The sequence below is a fragment of the Chaetura pelagica genome, unplaced genomic scaffold (assembly GCF_000747805.2).
Source record: "Chaetura pelagica isolate M959 unplaced genomic scaffold, ChaPel_1.0 scaffold246, whole genome shotgun sequence".
Classification (NCBI taxonomy): domain Eukaryota; kingdom Metazoa; phylum Chordata; class Aves; order Apodiformes; family Apodidae; genus Chaetura; species Chaetura pelagica.
Genome location: NW_009953647.1, coordinates 1,398,985 through 1,418,775, shown reverse-complemented (window position 1 = coordinate 1,418,775; position 19,791 = coordinate 1,398,985). Strand labels below are relative to the sequence as shown.

Sequence of the window (19,791 nt, the reverse complement as noted above, 5' to 3'; positions counted from 1 at the left end):
TGGCCTTTATCAGGGCCTTTGAGACCGACACTGACCTGCAGTTGGAGGCACACGGAATAGATGCAGAGCTTGCTGTCCTGGGCTGCAGTACTGACCAGCATCACCAACCAGCAGTTGGGACTGCTTCCTCTGAGCAGTCCTGTGGCTGTTGGTGACACTGTCCCCCAACCCTTGGTTTCCCCTTAGCTGGATATTGCTACTCTGACAGCCATGCATTCTTCACTCTGCATCCCTGTCCAGACAACAGTTCTCACATCAGGGTTTTTACATGGCAGAGGAGGCTGTGGTTCTCCAGTAGGCACATCCAGGCCCACAGAGAAGCATGTCTTTCAACATGTGCTTTATTTTTTATTTATTAGGTTGTGCTGACACATACCACTCCTGCATGTTCAGCTAAGACATAGAGAGGCTTGCTAATGCTCTGAACATGGCCAAGCATGTGGCTATGTTTTATTTTCCCCTGGTACTGGGAATTCTTGATAATTATTGCCAAAACTGTACTGATATTTAAATAACAATGGATACATTCAATAAAAATGTTTGCATTAGTAACTTCTAAAAGGCCACTGTGTGAACCGAAGAAAATGAGTGGAGATGCAACTCGCTGGCCAAGGTTACTCTAAAAAGCCATTTTTCAAATGGCCTAACTCAGAGGTTGTTATAAATTATGGGAAGATGGAACAGCCACTATATCTTTCAGATACCCTTGGCAGGGTGAGCCTGTGGGATGCTGGGCTTTTTGGGGTCCATGCTGTGCCTGACAGTGAGCTCAGGGACCACCTGTCTCACCAAGGGCTGGGGTGAGCATGAGCCCCCCTCAACAGCCTTGGAGATAGGAATGTAAAGGAGCAACCTCCCCACTGCAAATGCTTTCCTGCCCGGAGCTCCAGAGGAGCTCAGAGTTCAACCTGTCCCTTGGCCCAAACCCTGCAAGTGCAGACCTGCTGCCTGACTGCAGCGTGGCTGGGGGCAAGCAGGACTGGAGGCCACCTTTTTATTCCTTGTCCACTTTCCTGAGAAACCACCACATCTGTTGCAATAGAACCTCTCAGAGGCCTTTGGTCACGCCAGGGCTTTTGAGCATAGGTTCTGGGAGTACCCTGTGGAGGGTAAGGAAATGCTTCCCCTTCAGTGCAAAGAGACAAAATGAACAGTCCATCAAAGTGGTAGCAGAAATACATGTTTATGTGTGGATTACTGAGTGGTACATAAATATGAGTTGACACAACCAGTTCCTCGGTGCACACCACAGCCCTGCACGAAGATCTCTACTGGAAAGCACATGGAGAACATCAGACTGAAAACCTGCTGCTTGCCAGTGTGAGGAGCTGATCCCCTCTCCCAACCTTGCTTAAGACCTTGGCCACAGCACTCGGCACCCTCCAGGGAGTGACCAAGAACTGGGAGGAGTCTGGGTGAGTCCTGGGACACCTTCATCCCCCTGTGGGCAGGGGGCAACTCCTGCCACTGCCTCGCAAGCTTTGGCAGTTCCCAGGGCAGCACTGGCAAAGGCCTCCCTTGGCATGGGGGGGAGAGCTGTGTGATTCACACCATGGCTGGTGAGGTGCTAGGGTCCAGGTCACTGAAGTAACCAGAAAGTGATCCCCTGGCATTAGTCTGAGAGATGCAGCTGCAAGGAGCCCTCTTTCATGTGTCCCTGTGGTGGTGAGTAGGCACCAGGGAGGCATGGAGGCAGCACCTGGTGCCCAGGGACCCTCACTGCAGCATGGGGTTGCCTTGCCCCACGGCAGGGATTGGGGTCCCTCAGAGACCATGAGCTGCCCCCTGTGCTGGCCCAGGTGCTAGGACACGCTGGGGCTGCAGGCACGCAGTAGCCATGAGCACAAGGTGACTTCAGAGGGTGTTTTGGAAGCTGCACCTTCATGTTCACTCTGGTGGGTGGCCAAGGTTTCCCTCAGCAGAGTCTGGGACTGCACTAAACCCACACGTGCATCTTTGTGAAGGATCCCAAGCACAACATCCAGAAACTCTGCTTTGTGACTCTCTGACCCACTGAGGATCTAGATGCTTACGTTACAACTACATATACATGTGTGTGTGTGTATACTTATATATGACCATAGGGATACAGATGTACAATGTTGTGTGTATAGTGCTCATACCTGTGCCAAATTTCTTGAGAGCAAGAGTGATAAAATAAATGAAGTATTTCCTACCAGAAATATGATGGTTGGTATCAGCCTGACAGTAAATACCTCTTGTCCTTGGGGTGGGTACAGGCATTGCTGCCTTTCTGGGGTGAGCCTGCCCGACTAATTAGCCAGATGACCCTTCTACACAAACACACTTCCCAAGAGCTCCAGAATGCTTCAGGGGCCACATTTTCTCACCACCCAGTAGCTCACTGTCACCTGTTCCATCACCCCCTGAAGTAGGCTTCCAACATTTTAGCAGGAATCAAGCTGGGAAGGGATTTCCAATAGAGCTGTTTCATCTCTCCTGAATCCAGCCTCCACCTTTCTTTTCAGCACATACATACCCAGACACCTTCTCCCTGTCCCACGTGTTGCTGTTGCAGCTCATGACATCTCAGGTTCCAGCAGCATCCAGACTTCTATGGCATCCGTGTTTGGCTTTAATTGTGAAATGTGTGAGGGTATCTGGAAATAGCTGCCAAAGGATTAAGTAAAAATGAAAGATCTGGGTCTTTCTGCAGGGAAGCCTCTTTCATTTTGCATTTCTATGAGTCACACTCTAAATAGGGAGCTTGAACATGCTGAACCCACTTGTTCTGACACCAGCTCATGGAGACACCAGGGGAGTGCCCGGAGTACACGGGGGCTGAGGCGGTGGGAGCACCTGTGGCAGAAGGGATGGCCAAGCCCCCTTCCCATGCCCAGCCCTGCTCCTGCCTCCCCTGTGTTGCCCACCAGCTCTGGGCAGCGGGTGCTGCTGGGGGATCCTGCCCCCTTTCAACAGGACTTTCAACTCCTCCCTAAGGCTTGTGGGCTCCCTAACAGCTTTTTGGGGCCACCAAAGCCACCAGCTGTGCTCACCCCAGGGGAATGCCCAGCAAACATCACCCACTGCTGCTCCAGCACCGACCTTCTCAGGCCATTTGCTCCACAGGAAAAGAAAAGTCAGGTTTGTGATGGCCTCCATCCTTCCCCTGTCTCCCTATCCCTGCCTGGAGAGTGCAGCCCACTTCCTACAGATCGGGATGTATTTTTCTTCATCACCATAGTGACACCATGTAAATATTTGGGGCTGGTGAGGTTTTGATCAGGTTTTGAAAGTCTTTAAGAGGCTGGCAAACCAGTTGTTTATGTTACTGTGTTTTGCATGGAATCTCATGACTTGCAGCTGAGGTTGAGCAGCCTGAAGGAGCGTGCCTGGCCCAAGATGCCTGCTGGGAGAAGTTACTTGTTATTTTGCCCACATCTGCTGAGTTGCTGGCTGGACAAGTCCATCCCCGCAGAATGTTGTAGACACAGCTCTGTGGGTGCTGCACCAGGAAACCCCCCAGGGATGAAACGGAGCAGGTGTTCATCGTATTTGCCTCGAGGCTGACGTGAGACCCCAGCTGCCTTTCACATTTGCCCTTGTCCCATCCTCAGGTGTGATTTCTTCTGCTAGGGAACTGTGGGCTGGCTTTGGTTCATTTGAAAAGAGCTGGACTTTTTAAGAGACAGCCTTATGGAAACACACGTCCTGGGAAGAGGGGAGGAGACAGGAGAGAGAGCCATAGCCTACACAAACTGAGCAGTTTGCCATCTCTTCAAGCAGACAGGGGTTTATTTTTCATTTTCTGATAGTATTTTTGGGTTTGTTGGTGTTTTGTTGTTGGTTTTGATTGGTTTTTTTAATTGGATCTGAACAGTTGCAATTAGCAGCTTTTTCTCCCCCAGCATGATTTTTTTCCTCTCTCCTCTAATCGATGCCCCCCAGTTGGGTTTGTGCAGAAGTAGCACTTTGGTGTGCCTGCTGCAGAGAGAAGCAACTGGAGCAGGGAACAGCTGCTGTGATCACTGCAGCTGGGATCTGAGGGGTGGCCAGGCTGTGTGGGCACAGGCTGGGGCTGTGAGCTCAGGGCGTCGTGCAAGGGGTCGGAGCGAGCGGGAGGTCTGGGTTGCTAAACAGTCCCGGTGTTTTGAACAGGCAGATCTTGCTTGATCTTATTAACTGTTTTTAGTGTGAAGCAGACAGGCTGTCTCAGGGCTGCCCACCCCTCCTGCCAGCCAGGTGCCCCCTGCAGCCTCCAACCCTGCTGTCACTGCTGTAGAGCCACCTCTGCCATCCAACTGTCCCTGCCATCCATCCTTCACTGCGCCTGCCTTCTGGAGACAAGATGATGCTGACCCCACAGTGGACATGCCCACCTGCACACTGGGGCTGCTGGAATGCTGGGCTGGGCTGGGGAGGGCAGTGCCCGTAGGGTGCCCTGTGCAGCCCCAGCACTGCCCCAGAAAGCCTGGGCTAAGCTAAAGCTGAGCCCCACAATGTCAGGAACACACTGGCTGCCCGAGGGACTCCTGGTCACTGCAGAGCTGGGGCTGCTCCACTGCCCTTCTGGGTCCCAGACCCAGGGAGGATCACCAGGGGTTTCTGCTAATTGGTCTTGTGTGGGAGAGGAAAGAGACTGTAAGAGAGGAAACACCGGGATATCTGACAGTCCAAAGCACAGAGGGAGATGTTTAGCAATTCCCCTGGGTGCTCTTCTAGGGTGGTATCAAGAAAGCAAAGCAGCTGCAGGAGAAGGGGCAGGTGTTTAGAGAGAAGCAGTGGGATGACCCGCGGGGAGCGCCTCGCCCAGCCCTGCCACCTTGCTACTTGATTAACTCCTGATAAAACTCCGACCGCACAAATCTGGGCAGGGAGTCTTTCTCCATCAGGGCAAAGATCCTCTTCTGGGCCATGTCAAAGCTGCTCAGCGATGGCTCCACCAGGTTCTTCATGGTCACAGCCTTGGTGAAGTGGTCAATGTTCACCTGTGATGGGAGTGTAAGAGAGATGGAGACCTCGGCTTTGCCAGAGGTGGGTGATGGCATCTCCCTTCACCTGCTCTGTCCCACCACCAACCCCTCAAAGGTTAGGAGGAGGGACTGAAGCAGGTTCACGTATTTGGGAGAATTGTTGGTGGCAAATCTGTAAGGATGAGGTCTATCCAGCAGCAAATCTAACTCCGTGGGGAGGTTTACATAAGCTGTCATTCCCTTATGATTAATTTAAACCCTCTGTGGGGAGAGGTGAACAGACAAGTGCTGAAGGTGCCTGTGGCAAGAGGCAGCCCAGCAGATGGTGAGCATGGAAAGAGGGACACCAGGGCTCTGAAGAATAGAAGTGCAGCCTGTGGGGATGGAACTGCTTCTTGCTAAGGGCAGAGCTCCCTGAGCTCCTCAGCCATGGTTTGTGGTGCCCTGCAGCCATCCCTCTCCTCTAGGACGGAGGCCACCAGGGCAGAGGCCGCGTCCCCTCCAGGTACTATCTCCTGCCCTGCCATCACTGACCTCTTTGGGTGCCTCGGTCTGAATGAACTCCTCGTAGATCTTTTTAGCCTTCTCCACCATCTTCTCAGGTGACTTGGTTTTCTTGTACTCCTCACAGGCCACCCAAAACTCAGCGTTCTCCTCGCTGAACTCGGAGCGCAGGAAGCTGCGGAAGCTGGCCAGCCCGTCTGGGGGGGCAGCACTCCCTGAGCACCGGGGGTCCCCGAGGGGGCCGAGCCCCTGCTGAGCACCAGGGGGGAGCACGGGATGGGGGAGTGTGGCCACAGGGGGATGTGACTTACAGGGGTTTTGCAGGAGCTTCTCCAGGGAGTCACGCCACTGCAGAGCCTCCTCCAGTGACGGCCTGAAGGGAGTAAAGCAAGGCCGGGGGATACGTGCTTTTACCCCACAGCCCCAGGCCAGGGTTCAGGTTTTTAAGGAACTCCTTTAAAAATGGGGGGGGAAGGAGTAACAAGCTGTGGAGACTGTTGGGTGTGGGCAGTGGCCGGGCAGCGGAGATGCAGCTGCACCTCCCCGTGAGCAGCCTCCTCCGGTGGAGATCCCAGTGCCAGGGAAGGTGAGGGGACGGGGCTGGGTGGGCAAATCCCCCCGTGTTTGAGCAGACCCATGACTGAATCCCAAAGCGAGGGGCCCCCTGTGCAGCCGCGGAGCGGGGCTGTGCGGGGGGCTGGGAAGCATCCCCGGGTGTTCCCGCTGCGCTGGGAAGGAGCTCCTTGCCGGAACGAGAGGGCGGAGGGGCCGGCTCCTTCCCCGGCTGAGCTGCGGGGCTGGGATCAGCCCCCCCGCCCTCCCGCAGCCCCCGGCCCGTTCCCACGCCCCGCGGGGACAGGACTTTGCCCTCCGCTCCCTCCTCCCCCCCACACAGTGAAGCCTTCAGGGTTTGACATGTGCGGGGCTTTTCCGCTTCTTTTTTTTTTTTTTCTTCTTTCTAAATACAATGCTCGTTACGTGACAGAAAAGAGTTTGTGGTTGGTTTGGGGTTTTGTTCAAGCCCCGGGAGCAGAGGGTCCCTCCCTGCTGCCCACCGGGCCCTCCCCACGCCCGGCTCTCTCTGCAGACCCTCCCCGCTCCCAGCCGGGTTTTGCTGTCGCAGGGACACGGGAAATGCTCTGGGTGAGTGGAGCATCCCTGGGAACGGGGAGGGAGCAGCAGGCAGGACAACCTGTCGGTCCTGGGTGCTTTACTGGTGGGTCTGGTGGAAGCACAGGTGCTCCCACCCAGCCTGCTCTGCCCAGGTGGCTTCAGGGGGAGAGGAGAACAGCAGAAGGGCAAGACTTGCTCAGGTTGGACATCCAGCCCTCACTTGTCATCAAACTGTCAGTGCCCAGCAGTAAAGACCATGATGGGGGCTCTGATCATTCCCTTTCTGAACCCTGACTGACATTTGCACTTGCTGTCGATAATTATTTCTTCTGAAGGTTTATTTTGCCTCCTTGTAACTCCTAATCCAGACACAATATCAGCCTGACTTCTCCTCTGCTTTGCTTTGTCATTAAACCAGCTCAGTGGTGGAGAGCAGAGGCTCAGGGCAGGAAGGTGGGAAGGTACCATCTCCATGGAGCTACCTGGAGCCAGGCATTGTGCTGTAGGACCGTGCACTGAGCTCAGGGACACGCTGCCCCCTGAAGCCACCAAGCTGTGCAAGGCTGTCACCTCTGGGCTGAGGTAGGTGACTCAGAGGAATCCAAGTGTCGGATGCCCCTGGCAAAACTTTTATCAAATAACATGAAATCTCATCAAACTTAAGTTTCTGTGAGAAATCTGGTTTCTATAAACCTGTATTGCTTGACATGTCTCATGCTGCCCTGATGTTACCAAGCTGGTGGGTCACGAAGAGTTTGCCACAAGCTGCTGGCCATGAAAAGCCTTCTGTGCCCACCTTGCACCCCAAAGCAGGGGCTTCAGCTCCTCTGCATCCCAAAAGGGCTTGCACCCTTCCAGCTGGGCATGGGTGCCAGCACAGCCTGCTCTGGCACTGTACTCACTTCTGGGCCTTGGGAGGCTTCTCCGGCTTCTCTGGGTGCAGGATGATGAAGTCAATGGCCGAGTCGGGCTTCTGGAGCAGTGTGCCCAGCTTGGTCTTGATCTCCTTGGCCCTGTGGGAGGGGAGAAGCAGAGGTTGGTCAGGCAGAGGGATGGTCTCCTGCCTTGTGCCAGCACAGACGCTGGCTGGTCACCAGTGAGGTAAAAAGCTGTGTAATTAATTACACACAGACAAATGGACCTTAATGCTGTAAAGGTGTCTGACTGAGGCATCTAAAATTGGGCACTCAGAATCACCAGCAGTTCTTGATCTCTATCTCTTTGTTTTGTCCCCATCTGTGGCTGGGATAATTGTATCAGCAGAGCTGGTGGGTTGCTCTGAGGACGAATTATGGGATGTGAGTGCAGCACCCAGTTTCTATAGCGATGTGCCCTGAGGAAATGCTGGTGAGGAGATGGAAGAGCTCCCTGGGTGCTGTGCTGGGCTGCACAGCAGTGCCTGCCTCACACTGAGCCCGATCCCGCGTCACACCCACCAGCCCTGCTACCCCTCCAGAGCAGGGTGCCCTCCCCACGTCCTGGTCTGCAGCCACAGGGGGCAGGAATCTGTCCTCATCGTGTTCCCTGAGCACTTTGAGGTGGCTGTCTCTGGCCCAGGGTGCAGCCCCTGAGCCCAGCGCTCCGTGCTGAGCTCCCCTGCACCTGCAGCCAAAACCCTCCCTGTCCCAGGGGGTGCACGTTAGCACATACCTCTGTACTTGCCAAAGTCAGGGTGAAACTCTCCTTGGTGTGCTCTGTGCCCACCCCTGACCCTCCCAAGCACTCACGTCTGGGGGCTTCCTCCTTTCTAGGCACTTCTATGAAGATTAAGTTATTTTTCTTTTGCTGTCTCGGGGAGCAGCAGCGATGCTGCTGCCAGCAACACACCAACCTCCTGCTACTGTGCACGGGTTCTCTGCTCACTCCTAAGTTACATATGAGCCTTATGTCTGCAACAGAAAGGGTCCTGTAGACAGGTGACCCCTAGGTGCTGCTTCCCCTGGGCAGAAGGGGAAGAAGGGCTCTGGGCAGGGCTGTGGGAGCTGGGCTGCAGCTCCGTGGGTCGTTGCGTTGCTCTCTGCTGTTTATTTGCACAAGCCCTCTGTGGATGATTGTTTCCTGGCTATGTCTGCTATTCCATTTCCATCCCTGCTGGGTTTTTTTTCCCCTTCTTGAAAAAATCCCTCTGTGTTTTGGTTTTCCAGCTGCTAGCCCCTATGGGTGACTTTCTGAGACCCTTCATGGGCTCTGCTCCCCTGCTTCTGCTGCAGCCACAGACCTCCCACAGCCACCCCGGCACAGGAGCAGGGCCAGCAGGGGCCAGCAGCCCAGCGCCTGCCATGGCTGCACAGCACAGGGAGCACAGGGCCAGAAACACAGCTGTTTGCATGGAAAATGTCAGCTGCTCCAGGGATGGCTTCTGTTTTTCCCACTTCTGAGAAAACTTGGGTCTTGCCTGGAAAGACCAGGACCTCAGGCAGAGGGTGATGAGGTCCCCACGCTCCCCGCACTGAGGTGTCTCTGGGACAGGGATGCTGCTGTGTACCCTTTATCCCTCTCCCTCTTAAAGAAGCGCAGATGAATGCTCCAAGCAGGAGCTGGCTCCTGACACCCAGACCTGGGGCTGGATGTTCTGCGAGCCTCAGGTGCCCCTGGGCTGACACCACTGTGCAGGGTCCCCATGGCACAGCCCCGACCCCCATGAGTGGCACAACTGCAGCAAGGAGGAGCGGGCAAAGGGGACAAGGGGCCACAGCCAGGGAGAGTCCCCTCCAGGCAATCAGACCATGCACTCCATCATGAGGCTTTTATTTGGCAGGAGCAGGAATTAAGAGGAAGAGGGAAGGGGCTCACTTGCCTCTGAAGTGAGGGTGGTGGATGCCAGGGGGCCCCAAACAGCCAGGGGGAAATCATGGGTTGTGCTGGCAACCTGGGCACTGAGAGCCAAATCTAACAGGACAGCCTGATGAGGTGGGAAGACAGAACCAGGACTCTGTCACTGCCCAAGCAGGACCTGGGGACCCCCCACCCTAGTGCAGATGAGGCCACGCAAGATGTGGATGCACACGCAAGATGTGGATGCAATTCACAGTGTCTTCACGATTAGACCTGGTTCAAAATCTTGCTGTCCAATCTCCATCCTGTGACACCACCACCTGTCAGGTTCAAAGTTCACTAATGGGCATCAATGGCCCTGAGCAGCCCCAGGTGAGGCTCACACCAGCCCACAGCTGGGGGCTCAATATAAGTTCAACCCTGGGGCCACCTTTCCTTGAGTTTCTCCTCAGCCTGGTCTCCTGGATGGATGTTGGACCTATACTGCAGCCCCACGCTTGCTGCTCCCAACAGGGCTCCTTGGGTAGCTCCATCCCTGCTCTGCCCTGTGGGGTTATTGATGTATCACCACCTTGCTGAAGCCCTGAAGGTTCTGGTGTGGGGATAGCACCAAGAACTTCCCCACCTCAAGCAAGTCCTTGGCTGTGGGGCCTCAGTGAAGTGTGGGGAGCCCACAGAGATGAGGAAGCTTGTTGAAAGGAAGCAAGTAAGGAGAGCCAAAAAGGCTGAGAGCTTGCAGGCTGGTGGGAGGGGAAGACTATTTAAAGACATCCTGGCGTCCTCCAGCAGACAAGCTTTCAAGCAAGACTTCAGCAAAGGCTTAACAGCAGGGTAAAAAAGGCAGTTATAAACAAAAAGGCATCATTCAAAACCCGCCCCTTGGCTATGTCTGAGTGAGAAAAAGCAAGATGACCATAAACTGTGGAAGGTTAAGTGTGAGAACATACAGGAGCAAGCCAAGAAAAAGTCTGAGAAACAGCTTCCAAGAAGCATTAAAAGAAAATATGGGCTCTGTCAAACATATCAAGAGCAAGAAGGCTGCTGGGGAGGGCCAGGAGAGACTCCAATTTTAAAAACAAAATAAAACAAAACAAACAAAAAAAGAAGCTCGAAGAAATTAAAGCTGTAGCTGAAAGCTAAAGCTGCTGCTGTGCCCAAGGGCAAGGAGGTGCCAGAGGGAACATCCCTTGAGAGGAAAAGGGCTCCAAGGGGGATTCAAGAAGCCATAAAGCTGTAAGTATGGTACTGTGTGTGCATGTCAGCAGCAGCTGTATCAGACAGCACTGGTGGACACATGAACAAATATGGTCTATTGGAGAGGAGTCAGTGCAGCTCTGGCAGTAGGAAGAGATTCCTTCAAACCTATCAGCCCTCTCTGAAGAGCCCAGAAAGCACGTGCCTTGGCAAGAGTCAGGGGTACCGGCCACTTGGGTCTGCAGCAAACCTTGGAGGGGCTCTCCAGACCCCAGGCAGCTGCAGGGGAAAAGTCATCTCAGGGATGACATGGGAAAAGTAGGAACCAACGCATAGAGTATGTGGTGTGTTTTCCTCTGTGGAATGGTCACAGGGGAACGTGGGCTGGGACCATGCTGTTAAACATATCACATGTGTGGGGAGAAGAGCTGAGCAGCAGATACTGTGCTGCCCAGGCACAGCACTGGGGGACCAGCTGTGAGGAATTGCAAGAGGGTCTCATAAGACTGGTAATGAAACAGCTCTTGAAATTCCTCACAGAGCAAAACAGAACAATGCATGCAGGACAAACCCAGTCCTGACTCTGTGTATAAAAGTGTAAGGCAGGCTGCCTTCAGGAGCAGGGATTTGAGGGCACAACAGAGGCCAATGAAAGCATCAGCACAGCAGCAGTGGGGAAAAAACTAATTTAGTATTAGAAAGTAGTGGAAGAGTGATGACAAAGATGACAGCAGAACAGAAATGTATGGATCAACCACCTCTGGAAGAGCGCTGCTCAGATGCCTACGGTCCAGGAGGCTGTGGGAGACCAAGCAAGGTGAGCATGGGGCCACAAGCATGGCCAAAAGGCATGTTTGAAACAAAGACAATGCCACAGGCCATGCTCCTGCCCGTGTGTGTGGCGGGCATTTCCCTGCATTTTGGGCAGCAGCATCAGCCCCCAGCAGCACAGCTTCAGCCACCAAAGCAGGACTTCTCTTGAGCTCCACCCGGGACACCAAATGCCACCCTCCCTCTCAGCTAAAAGACAGCTTTTTGCACTCTTGCAGCTGTGAGGAAATCCTTGCTGGTTAATGCATGAGTAAAGCCTTTTACCAAGTTCCCACCTTAGATGATGGATTGAGCATCCTGCTGTGCAGAGAGACCCCAGCCTTGTGTGGTGGCCTCCCTTGCACCTCGGCTTCTCCCTAGACCCCCTCCAAAGCCCCTCCAATGCCACAGAAGGGGAGCAGAGTGCAGGTTTTGATCAGCATGGAAAGGGCTGGGGGCTGGAGCCTGTCTGGGATCCCAGGGGGTGGGAGCAGCCTGGGAAGCACCAGCACCTCCAGGTGCTGGGATGGAGGGGAGTGAAGATGAGGATGAGGATGATGCCACAAGCAGGGCAGTGGGTGCTCTGCACAGAGCCAAGCCTCCTGAGAGGGGCTAGGGCTGGCTAATCTGTGTGCAGGGCAGACACAGGAAGTTAAAGGGGATTTTGAGGCACCTTGGAGCCAGGGCTGGTTTTGCCTCAGAAAGGCAACCACTTTCCTGTTTTTTTCCTCCCCCTCATGTTTTGCAAATATTCAAGTCTCAGGACAAGGTTCTCCTGCTCCAAGTCTGTACAGGGCAGCAGCTGAGGTTGAGGGGTAGGTTTGGGGCAGCCCAGACTTCCCCAGCAGAGAGGTTCCCAAACCAGAGGGAACTTTGAGACTGGATCCTCAGCTGCCTGCCTGAGGGTCCCACACTCGCAGCACCCTGCTGACCCCCTCCAGCAAGTCTCCCTTCCCTCCCAGTTCGGAGCTGGGCTATCCCCGTGCCCGTAAGAGGTGTCCACCACGGGGATGTGCCGGAGGAAAAGCCTCCCTGTCCCCAGCCACCCCTGGCAGAGCCCATGGGGGGCAGCCCCCCCCGCCACCCCCGCACAGCCTGGCCGCTCTCACCTCTCCAGGCACGTGTGGGGCAGCGCTGCTAATCCTTTGCACATCTTGGCAGGCTGTGGTTTTCCTCAGCCACGAGAAGAGCGTGAGCGATGGCTCGAGCAGGCAGCGGCAGCTCCTTCTGCAGCCCAGCTCCCCCCGTTCCCTCCTATATAGCGCCGGGAGCTGGAGCCCTGCCAGCCCCAGAACCAACGCTGTCTGTCCCGCAGCCGCCGGGCCCAGCACCTTCTGTTTTCTCATCTCTAGGCTCTCCAGGGGGGGCAGAAAATGTGGGTTTTCTGGCGTGAGATCAGGAAGAGCCAAGCCGCTGCTGAGGGGGCTCCAGGAAGCCCACAGGGTTTCTTCTGAATGATATATCAGGCTCTTGGTCAGCAGTTAGAAGAAGCAGGTAGAAATGCTTCATTCGAGTGAGGGATTTTTTTCAATTTTAAATGTCACTTTCATAAAAAAGAAAAGTGCTTAACAGAAGTCTTGCTGGTGATGTAAAGGCTGTGGCTGGTGTCAAAATACCCAACAGCTTCCACAGTGGTTACTGGCTGGTGAGTAAGAGTGACTGTTGTTCCAGAACAAACTCATTTTAATGTAAGCTTTTAAAAAAATTAATATTTTAATCATAGCAAAGGTTCCAGTTTTATCTGATAGTGATACTTTGATGAGGCCCAAAAGGATTTCCACCCAGAATTCTGTTAAATGGAAAATTTAGACCCTTCTTCCATCGCCCTTCACAGCAGTAAAACACACACCAGAGCCAAGAGCTGCTCTTGATGTGGGATGAGGGGCCTGAGCAGGGACTGGTCTCTGCCTCCCCCTGCCCCCTGGGCTCTGCCCCGGTTCTGCCCCACCAGGATGCAGCCCCTGGCTCACCTGCAGCTTGGGTGCTGCACAGCACTGCAGTGTTTCTGCTTGCTCGGGTGAGATGTGATTGTTTGCTGCACAAAACCCTGCAATCACAGAGCCGGTGCCTCTCTGTGATGGTGACAGCTGTGGCTTGACTTCCTCCCAGCCTCAGCCAGGCACCCAGGCCCAGCAGAGGTGCAGCACCAGAGACAGGCTGCCTGCTGAGAGGCAAGGACCGGGATGCCCTGGCTCCAAGGGGCCCTGCAGCCAAAGCTGTGGCTCCCCACAGCGGCCCGGGGAGGGGGAGCTGCAGGCAGCACCTGCAGGGGGGTCACTCCTGCTGCCTAGTGGTGCCCAGAGCAGAGAGGGTAACTGCAGCCATTCCAGGAGTTTTCTTCCCTTTCTGGCTTCCAGCTGGGATGTGACAGCCCATCCCTAGCAGGGACATCCTGGAACACTGCCCATCACAGGTCTGCACTGCCAGACCAGAGCCAGCACGAGGAGAAAACCCTCAGACACACAGAGGGTGGCTCTGGGGGCCCCAGTGCCAACTCTTTTGCAGGGTGTGTAACAGGACTGACAGCAACGTGGGCCTTTGCCCCCACACCAGTGCCTGTGCCATTACACCTGCTCCAGCACGGGCCCACTGAGAGTGTGTGGCTCCATTCTGCCTCCACCTTCTGCTCCAGCCCAGCCAGGGCATCCCCCGGGCATCCTGCCCAGAGTCCAGGCTCAGGGTTCACCCTGGAAATCTGCCATCTGCTTGTCCCCAACCTCAGCTGCTGCAGTGACCTTGAAAAAGTGCATTTAAGTGTTTTGTTTAACATCCACAGCTCAAAGCTGGGAATATGAGACCTTGCTTCCAGTTTGGCTGTCCAGCTTCTGGGGGCAATAATGGCTTTAACTGCCCAAACTAGTCCCACCTGTCCCCTCAGCCCAGGGCTACATTTAAGCTCAGCCCAGGCCCTATTTCCCCTTGAAAAGTGTTGGAGGTGTGCCTGGCTCTGGCTCCTGGGTGGACTCTGGACCTGCATTGCAATCCTATCTCTTGCTGTTCTGGGTTTATGCAGCAAATGACTCCTGTGTTTCCACATGTGAGTGCAGTAACTGAAAGCTGGAAGTCTGCTCGAAACCAGCTGAGCCTCCCTGGGGAGCCTGGCTTAGCTGTTTACTAGTTTGTAATGGAAACAGGAGGAAACACGTACACCCTAAAATTTCAGAGGATGAGATGCTAGGGACTCCAAGATGTACCCAAGCAGGGTGCCAGACCTGCTGGAATGGGAGCTTGTCCCTTCCTACTGCTCAGCTTTGGGGTGCTGCCCACCTTGTGCCTCATAGAGGAGAGAAGGAAGCAATGGCAGCAGCAGCAGAGGATGGAGGTAGGTGACTCCTTCACCAGCTGCTATCATTTTGCCCTGTCCTTTGCCTCCTTCAGGAGAAGGCTCTGTTACTAGTGTGGGGATGCCTTGCCCCAGTTTGGGGTAGTCCAGAACCCAATTGCTCCACTGGGGCTTTGGGGAACCTGGTCTAGTGGAAGGTGTTCCTGCCCATGTTGGGTCCCTTTCCACCCAAACCACTGTGTGATTCTCTGATCTCCCAGGTGCTGAAGTGCAGCTCCCTGCCCTCCTGGAGACTGCAGCCTTGCAAGCTGGGCAGGTCTGCTGAGCTGTGCCAACTGCCCTTGGGACCAGAGTGTTTGCTAGCAGGGGTGTCACCAGGGGATGCAAAGTACCAGGTCAGTGCCTACCATCTCAGAAGCTACTGCAAAGCTCCTGCCAAGTTGAGGTACTGTTTGCAGGGTGCTATGTGGATGTGGAGGGGAGCAGGTCACAGTGAGAGGTGCTGTGGTTTGCACAGCTGCCAGGCTTGGCAGTGGGGCTGTGGGACTACCCTGGAAAACTCTGCAGCCTTGTGCTTGGCTGCAAAGCCATTGGGAGCACTGTTATTTTTTGTCATTAATCTTCAGTAATAAAGTCAGGATTGCAAATCCTGGGGGAGCTCAGATCTGTGGGATCAGGTGGTGTGTGTGAATGCTGTCCAGCTGGCACCCATGTTCCCCTTCCAGCTGTGGCCCTGGAAAGCAGCCAGCCTCTCCATGGACACCTGGCTGCCTGGAGGAACCTGGAGCTTGGCCCCAAGAGACCCCATGGAGGAACAGGGTCTGTCCCCTAAAGACCTACTTTACCTCTTTCAGCCCTGGGTGGGCAAATCCCCTGGTCCTTTGGTTCTGCCATAGCTCAGTGACTGACACCATAATCTCTTCCACAGCCCTAGGGTACATTTAATAAATGCACAGAGCAAGCTGGGGAAAACTGAGGTCCAAAATGGGTGATGAAGCTTCATGTGAGAGGGTTATAAGGAAACTATGGCTTGTGCTGGAGTTGCAGTTGTGCATTTTAAGCAGAGACTTATCTGAAACACTGAAAAAGAAAACATACACCATTAAGCAGAAACAAGGGTTACACAGAAAATAGCTTGTATTTTCCCCAGACTTTTGTCAAATGAGAAATATTTGGTTTGTTCATTTCAAGGCTTTAGAGTGCTATGAAAATATTTCCATAAGAAACTACTCAGACCTTCCTTTTCTTCCCACGACAGCTTAATTTCTTTAAGAGCCCTTCTGGGAGAGCTTTTTGGAGCTCCAAGTACACTCTGAGGACCAGATTGTCTTGTGTACACAATGGCTGGTTGTCTCCAAGAGAGCTCTAGGTTTGTGCCTTGCAGCTGCCCCCTCAAAAGCCACGTGGAATCTCTCATAACACCAGTTTTATCCTGGGCTCTGCTATTTCAAGACTTTGTTATCCTTTCTAACAACTTGCCTTTTATAGAAGGCAGCCTCAGTGCTTTGCAGTTTCCTGGTTCCCACTGGAACTTTTTAAAAGTTAGACTCATATTTAACAACATGGGGTTTTTGGTAGAGGGATCACTGTAATTGTCACCCAGGCAAGTATTTGGCAATTCATCTGAGTGCTCTTCGCAGATTTTTAACCATGTGTTCTAAAAATATGGTTAAAATGTCTATTTATTCTTTTTCCCCAGTGCCCTGGGACAGTCACGCAACAGCATGTCCCCTAAGGAATGAACCTCGTGTGGGCTCCTTCACAGCAAAGGCCAATGCAAGTAACTCACCAAGCTTTTTCATTGTGGTATTTGCCTTCTCTCATAAAGCCTGATCACGTCCTGTCCCTGAGGCTCTTCTTCTTCTCACATGGTCATGATTAATTTTCATACATCTAGGATGCTTTCCTCAAGTATCCTGTGCTCCTTCACCTGTAATTTTCCAGAGCTTGTATTCTTTTTTTTGTATGCAATTTTCACTTATTTTAAGGTCTTTCTACTTCAGGTGTTTGTTTCTGCTCCCTTGTATAAGGACATCACCTTTTTTTAAGCCATATCCCTTTGATTAAAGTTCCTGCTTTTGCTCTCACAGGACAGTCTGGTCAGTAATTGTGACTCTGTGGCCCCTCATTTGTTACCTTTGAACTAAACCCTGCTTATGGTTCAGGAGTCATTCAGGTACCACAGTGTGGGGTCACACCATCCCACTGCCTCCACCAGTGAGGTCCAGCCAATGATTAAAGCACTGGTGTAGAAGGAAGGAGATGGGGGATCCCGGCTCCCTCTGCTTGCTGCATCCAAGTCACTGACACAGGAGCCATGGGTGAGGTCAAAGAGGAGAAAACCCTGGAAAGCAGCATTACCCGGAGCACTGGGACTCCAGCCAGCTGGGAATTTGGGAGTCACGTAAGTCCTGCATCCCAGCTGTGGAGCTGCCAAGTTCCTCGACCTTGAGCACAAGGCCTGAGAACAGCCAGGGCTGCAGCAGGGACACAGCACTGCTCCTCACATCTGCTCTGTGCCAGCACCAGGGACCTGCTCCTCTTCCAGCACCTGGGCAGTGTGGGGCAGGCTCTGAGACATGCAGGTAGCTGGCCTCACCTCCTGCACATGCAGACCACCCTTGGGAACAGGGCTGAGCTCTGGTTCACTCATGTCCATAAGGAAAGCCCAGAGGAGCCAGAGGTGACAGGCATGTTCAAGTAACCACAAGTATTTGCATGGTGGGTTTGCTACTATAGGTACCAAAGTGACTGTCTCGATTTGAACAGCAGCATCCCTGTAGCAGCCCCTCTGCACCCAGAGCAGATTAGCAAGGACTTGGCACATGCTGGTGTTTGCAGAGACCTACTGCTGGCAAAGCCAGCACCCCACGCACATCAGCACGGGCTGCTGAGCTTCCAGGAGCCCTGCTATCCAAGTGGTGCCACCATGTGCTCTGCAGGCTCAGCACAGGCAGCTGTGTGCTGTCTCTGCTTTCCGGTGTCTGTCCTACAGCGTGGCCACTTGGCCGTGTGCATTCTTTGAAGTGTCACCAAAAGTGTCACAATCTGAGAACGGATGTGGTTGGGCTGGCAACGTGCAGGAGGCAAACAATTTTAAAACAAAGTTGACACAAATGGACCAGTCACATTATTTTATTCAAGGTCTGAATTCCCTGGCTTATACCATTTGCACTTTGATTTCCATGCTGGTTCCAGGCAGCAGAGCACATTGTTTGTCCTTACCCACCAGCCAGCACCTGCATTTTTTGATCACTTCACAGAATCAGGAGCCATGCAAAGAAGTGCACCTCTACCACTACATTGGCCATGCAAGCACCCCACTCCTTGCCCACATGTGCATTCATCCTTGGCCCAGAAGAGCATCTGAACTCAAGAGCATCTGAGCCGAATCAAGCTCTTTCCTGCCCTTCCCTTTTGCCCTACGTGCCCTTCTGTGGCACTGCCTTTCCCAGCTTGTGGATGGTCCTATTCTCCAGCACCTCCACCTTCCCCTCAGCTGGCTGCAGCACACTGGCCACCATAGCCCTGGCCACTGATTCCACAGGCACAGAGTAAGCGGTGGGGAAGACCCGAGCCACAACGCCCAGAAACTGCTGGGCCACCCACTCGCCGGGGCGGGACTCCTGGCGCTTGCACAGCAGCACCCTGCAGAGCAAGGAGGTAAGGTGGGTCAGGCTGAAACCACCCCGGGGGAAGAGCTGAGACTGGCTTTTCCAGCTGTTCTGGGGTCTCAGCCAGCTTGCTAAACCCACATGGGGCCCATGGGGCTTTAGCAGGTCTTGAAATGTGACTGAGCTGAGACCTGGAATACTACGCTCCTTTCCTTACAGGGCTGCCAAAACCAGGATGCCAGTTCTCCTGGGCAGTAAGAGCATAGTACAGCCAAGAGGATACAAGTGAGTACCCCCCCCGCATAAGGCCAAGGTCCGTGCAGAGATAAGCTTTGACCTAGGTCCCTCAACCTCCACTTTCAACCCAAGCCTCTTCTCCTTGCATGTGACAGTAGCACTGGGATGGGATGTGGGAAACTGCCGTGCTTGCTCCCAGCAGCACAGAGTGGCAGCATTTTCTCTCAGGAGCTTCATTTGCAGCTGGTGGCTTTCCCCACTTCCCTTCCCAGCCCTCCCCTTATGCCTCCTTTCCCTCGTTCTCCAGCTCCCCCAGCCTGCTGCCCTGACAACCCAAACCCTGTGCCCTCCCTCCGCTGCTACTCACGCTGGCCGGAGAATGGTACAGCGATCAAAACCAACAGCCTGGACCAGGTTCTCCACTTCTCCCTGTCAGAGCAGTTGGGCAGGATGAAAGGAGACAAAGGTGACTGCAGGCACCACCCTGCCACTCCATGAATCGGCAGGAGAGGGCTGCTGAGCTGCGGGCAGCAGGGCACTAGTGCCAACGCAAAGCTGGTACAGGGCAGGCACCACCTGGGCAGCGAGCAGCTCTTCAGGAGAAGGTAGCACAGGGAGCGTCCACGGTGGACCCCTTGACCATTAGCCAGCAGCGCACCCTTGCAATCACCGTGCTAACTGCAGCTGGATGTTCCTGAGACAGCATCTGGACAGGCTGCAGCCTGAGGGTCCCAGCACAAGACACTGTCGGACAGCAGTACGTCCAGCACGTGTTGGGGACTGCAGCACACAACATACGAGGGAGAAAAGTTTTGCAACAAGTATGGTGCCACCCAGGGAGCCTATGGGCTCTCCAGCCCTGCACAGTTCATGTCTCACTTCTACGCAGCCCTGAGTCTTCCCTGCTGTAAAGCCATCCCAGCTTGGGGTTGGGGAGCCAGGGTTGGGCTGGAGACCCTAGCAGATCTTTCTGTGGTCTGAAGAGGTACATGCTGCATGCAGGTGTTGTGCTGCTTCAGACAAAGCCAGACGTGCCTGTCCCACCATCCCCCTTCCCTTGTCCCGCAGCACCAGGAGGACCCCCAGAGCCATGAGCACCTCTCAAGACTTTCTGAGCATCCCAGCGTTTCGTGACTCCTGCACGAGCACAGGGAGCCCATCCCAAACGCCCTCTCACCTTCACGCGGAGGTAGAGGAAGTGGCTGTGCGGGTCAGCCCCCTGGGAGGACTGCAGGACAAAGTGTTTGCAGCCCCCTGCCCGCGCCAGCTCTGCCGCCTGCGCCACGTAGTCGCGGTCCACACGGACGAAGCCGTCCTGCAGAAAGGA

General features: G+C 54.2%; 2 protein-coding genes across 3 annotated transcripts in view; both read right to left on the bottom strand.

Annotated features, from left to right (window-relative positions):
* Window positions 1–4,547: 4,547 nt before the first annotated feature.
* Window positions 4,548–12,561, bottom strand: RGS5 (regulator of G-protein signaling 5). 2 transcript variants are annotated; one of them, XM_009999886.1, is made up of 5 exons: window positions 12,440–12,561; window positions 7,454–7,564; window positions 5,750–5,811; window positions 5,469–5,635; window positions 4,548–4,949 (listed from the first exon to the last, which is right to left on the bottom strand). In XM_009999886.1, exons 1-5 carry the CDS (start codon window positions 12,481–12,483, stop codon window positions 4,788–4,790), a joined length of 546 nt encoding a protein of 181 aa, XP_009998188.1. In that variant the 5' UTR covers window positions 12,484–12,561; the 3' UTR covers window positions 4,548–4,787. The 2 variants fall into 2 exon arrangements, with proteins under 2 accessions (XP_009998188.1, XP_009998187.1); XM_009999885.1 differs by having other exon boundaries at window positions 4,788–4,979; window positions 12,440–12,483.
* Window positions 12,562–18,035: 5,474 nt separating this feature from the next.
* HTATIP2 (HIV-1 Tat interactive protein 2, 30kDa) overlaps window positions 18,036–19,791 on the bottom strand; it is a 3,439-nt gene continuing 1,683 nt past the window's right edge. The window contains exons 2-4 of the mRNA XM_009999926.1: window positions 19,642–19,779; window positions 18,832–18,893; window positions 18,036–18,261 (exon numbers count right to left, since the gene is read on the bottom strand). Of these exons, the coding sequence (XP_009998228.1) occupies window positions 18,036–18,261; window positions 18,832–18,893; window positions 19,642–19,779 (426 nt within the window). The remainder of the gene's footprint in view (window positions 18,262–18,831; window positions 18,894–19,641; window positions 19,780–19,791) is intronic.

Excerpts from the sequence above, each read along its gene's own strand:
- RGS5 (XM_009999885.1), bottom strand. The coding sequence starts at position 12,483 with ATGTGCAAAGGATTAGCAGCGCTGCCCCACACGTGCCTGGAGAG. Across the intron at positions 7,565-12,439 it reads CCCCACACGTGCCTGGAGAG|GGCCAAGGAGATCAAGACCA; the intron begins GTGAGAGCGGCC and ends CCCCTCCCACAG. Across the intron at positions 4,980-5,468 it reads AGACCGAGGCACCCAAAGAG|GTCTCCATCTCTCTTACACT; the intron begins GTCAGTGATGGC and ends GGCAAAGCCGAG.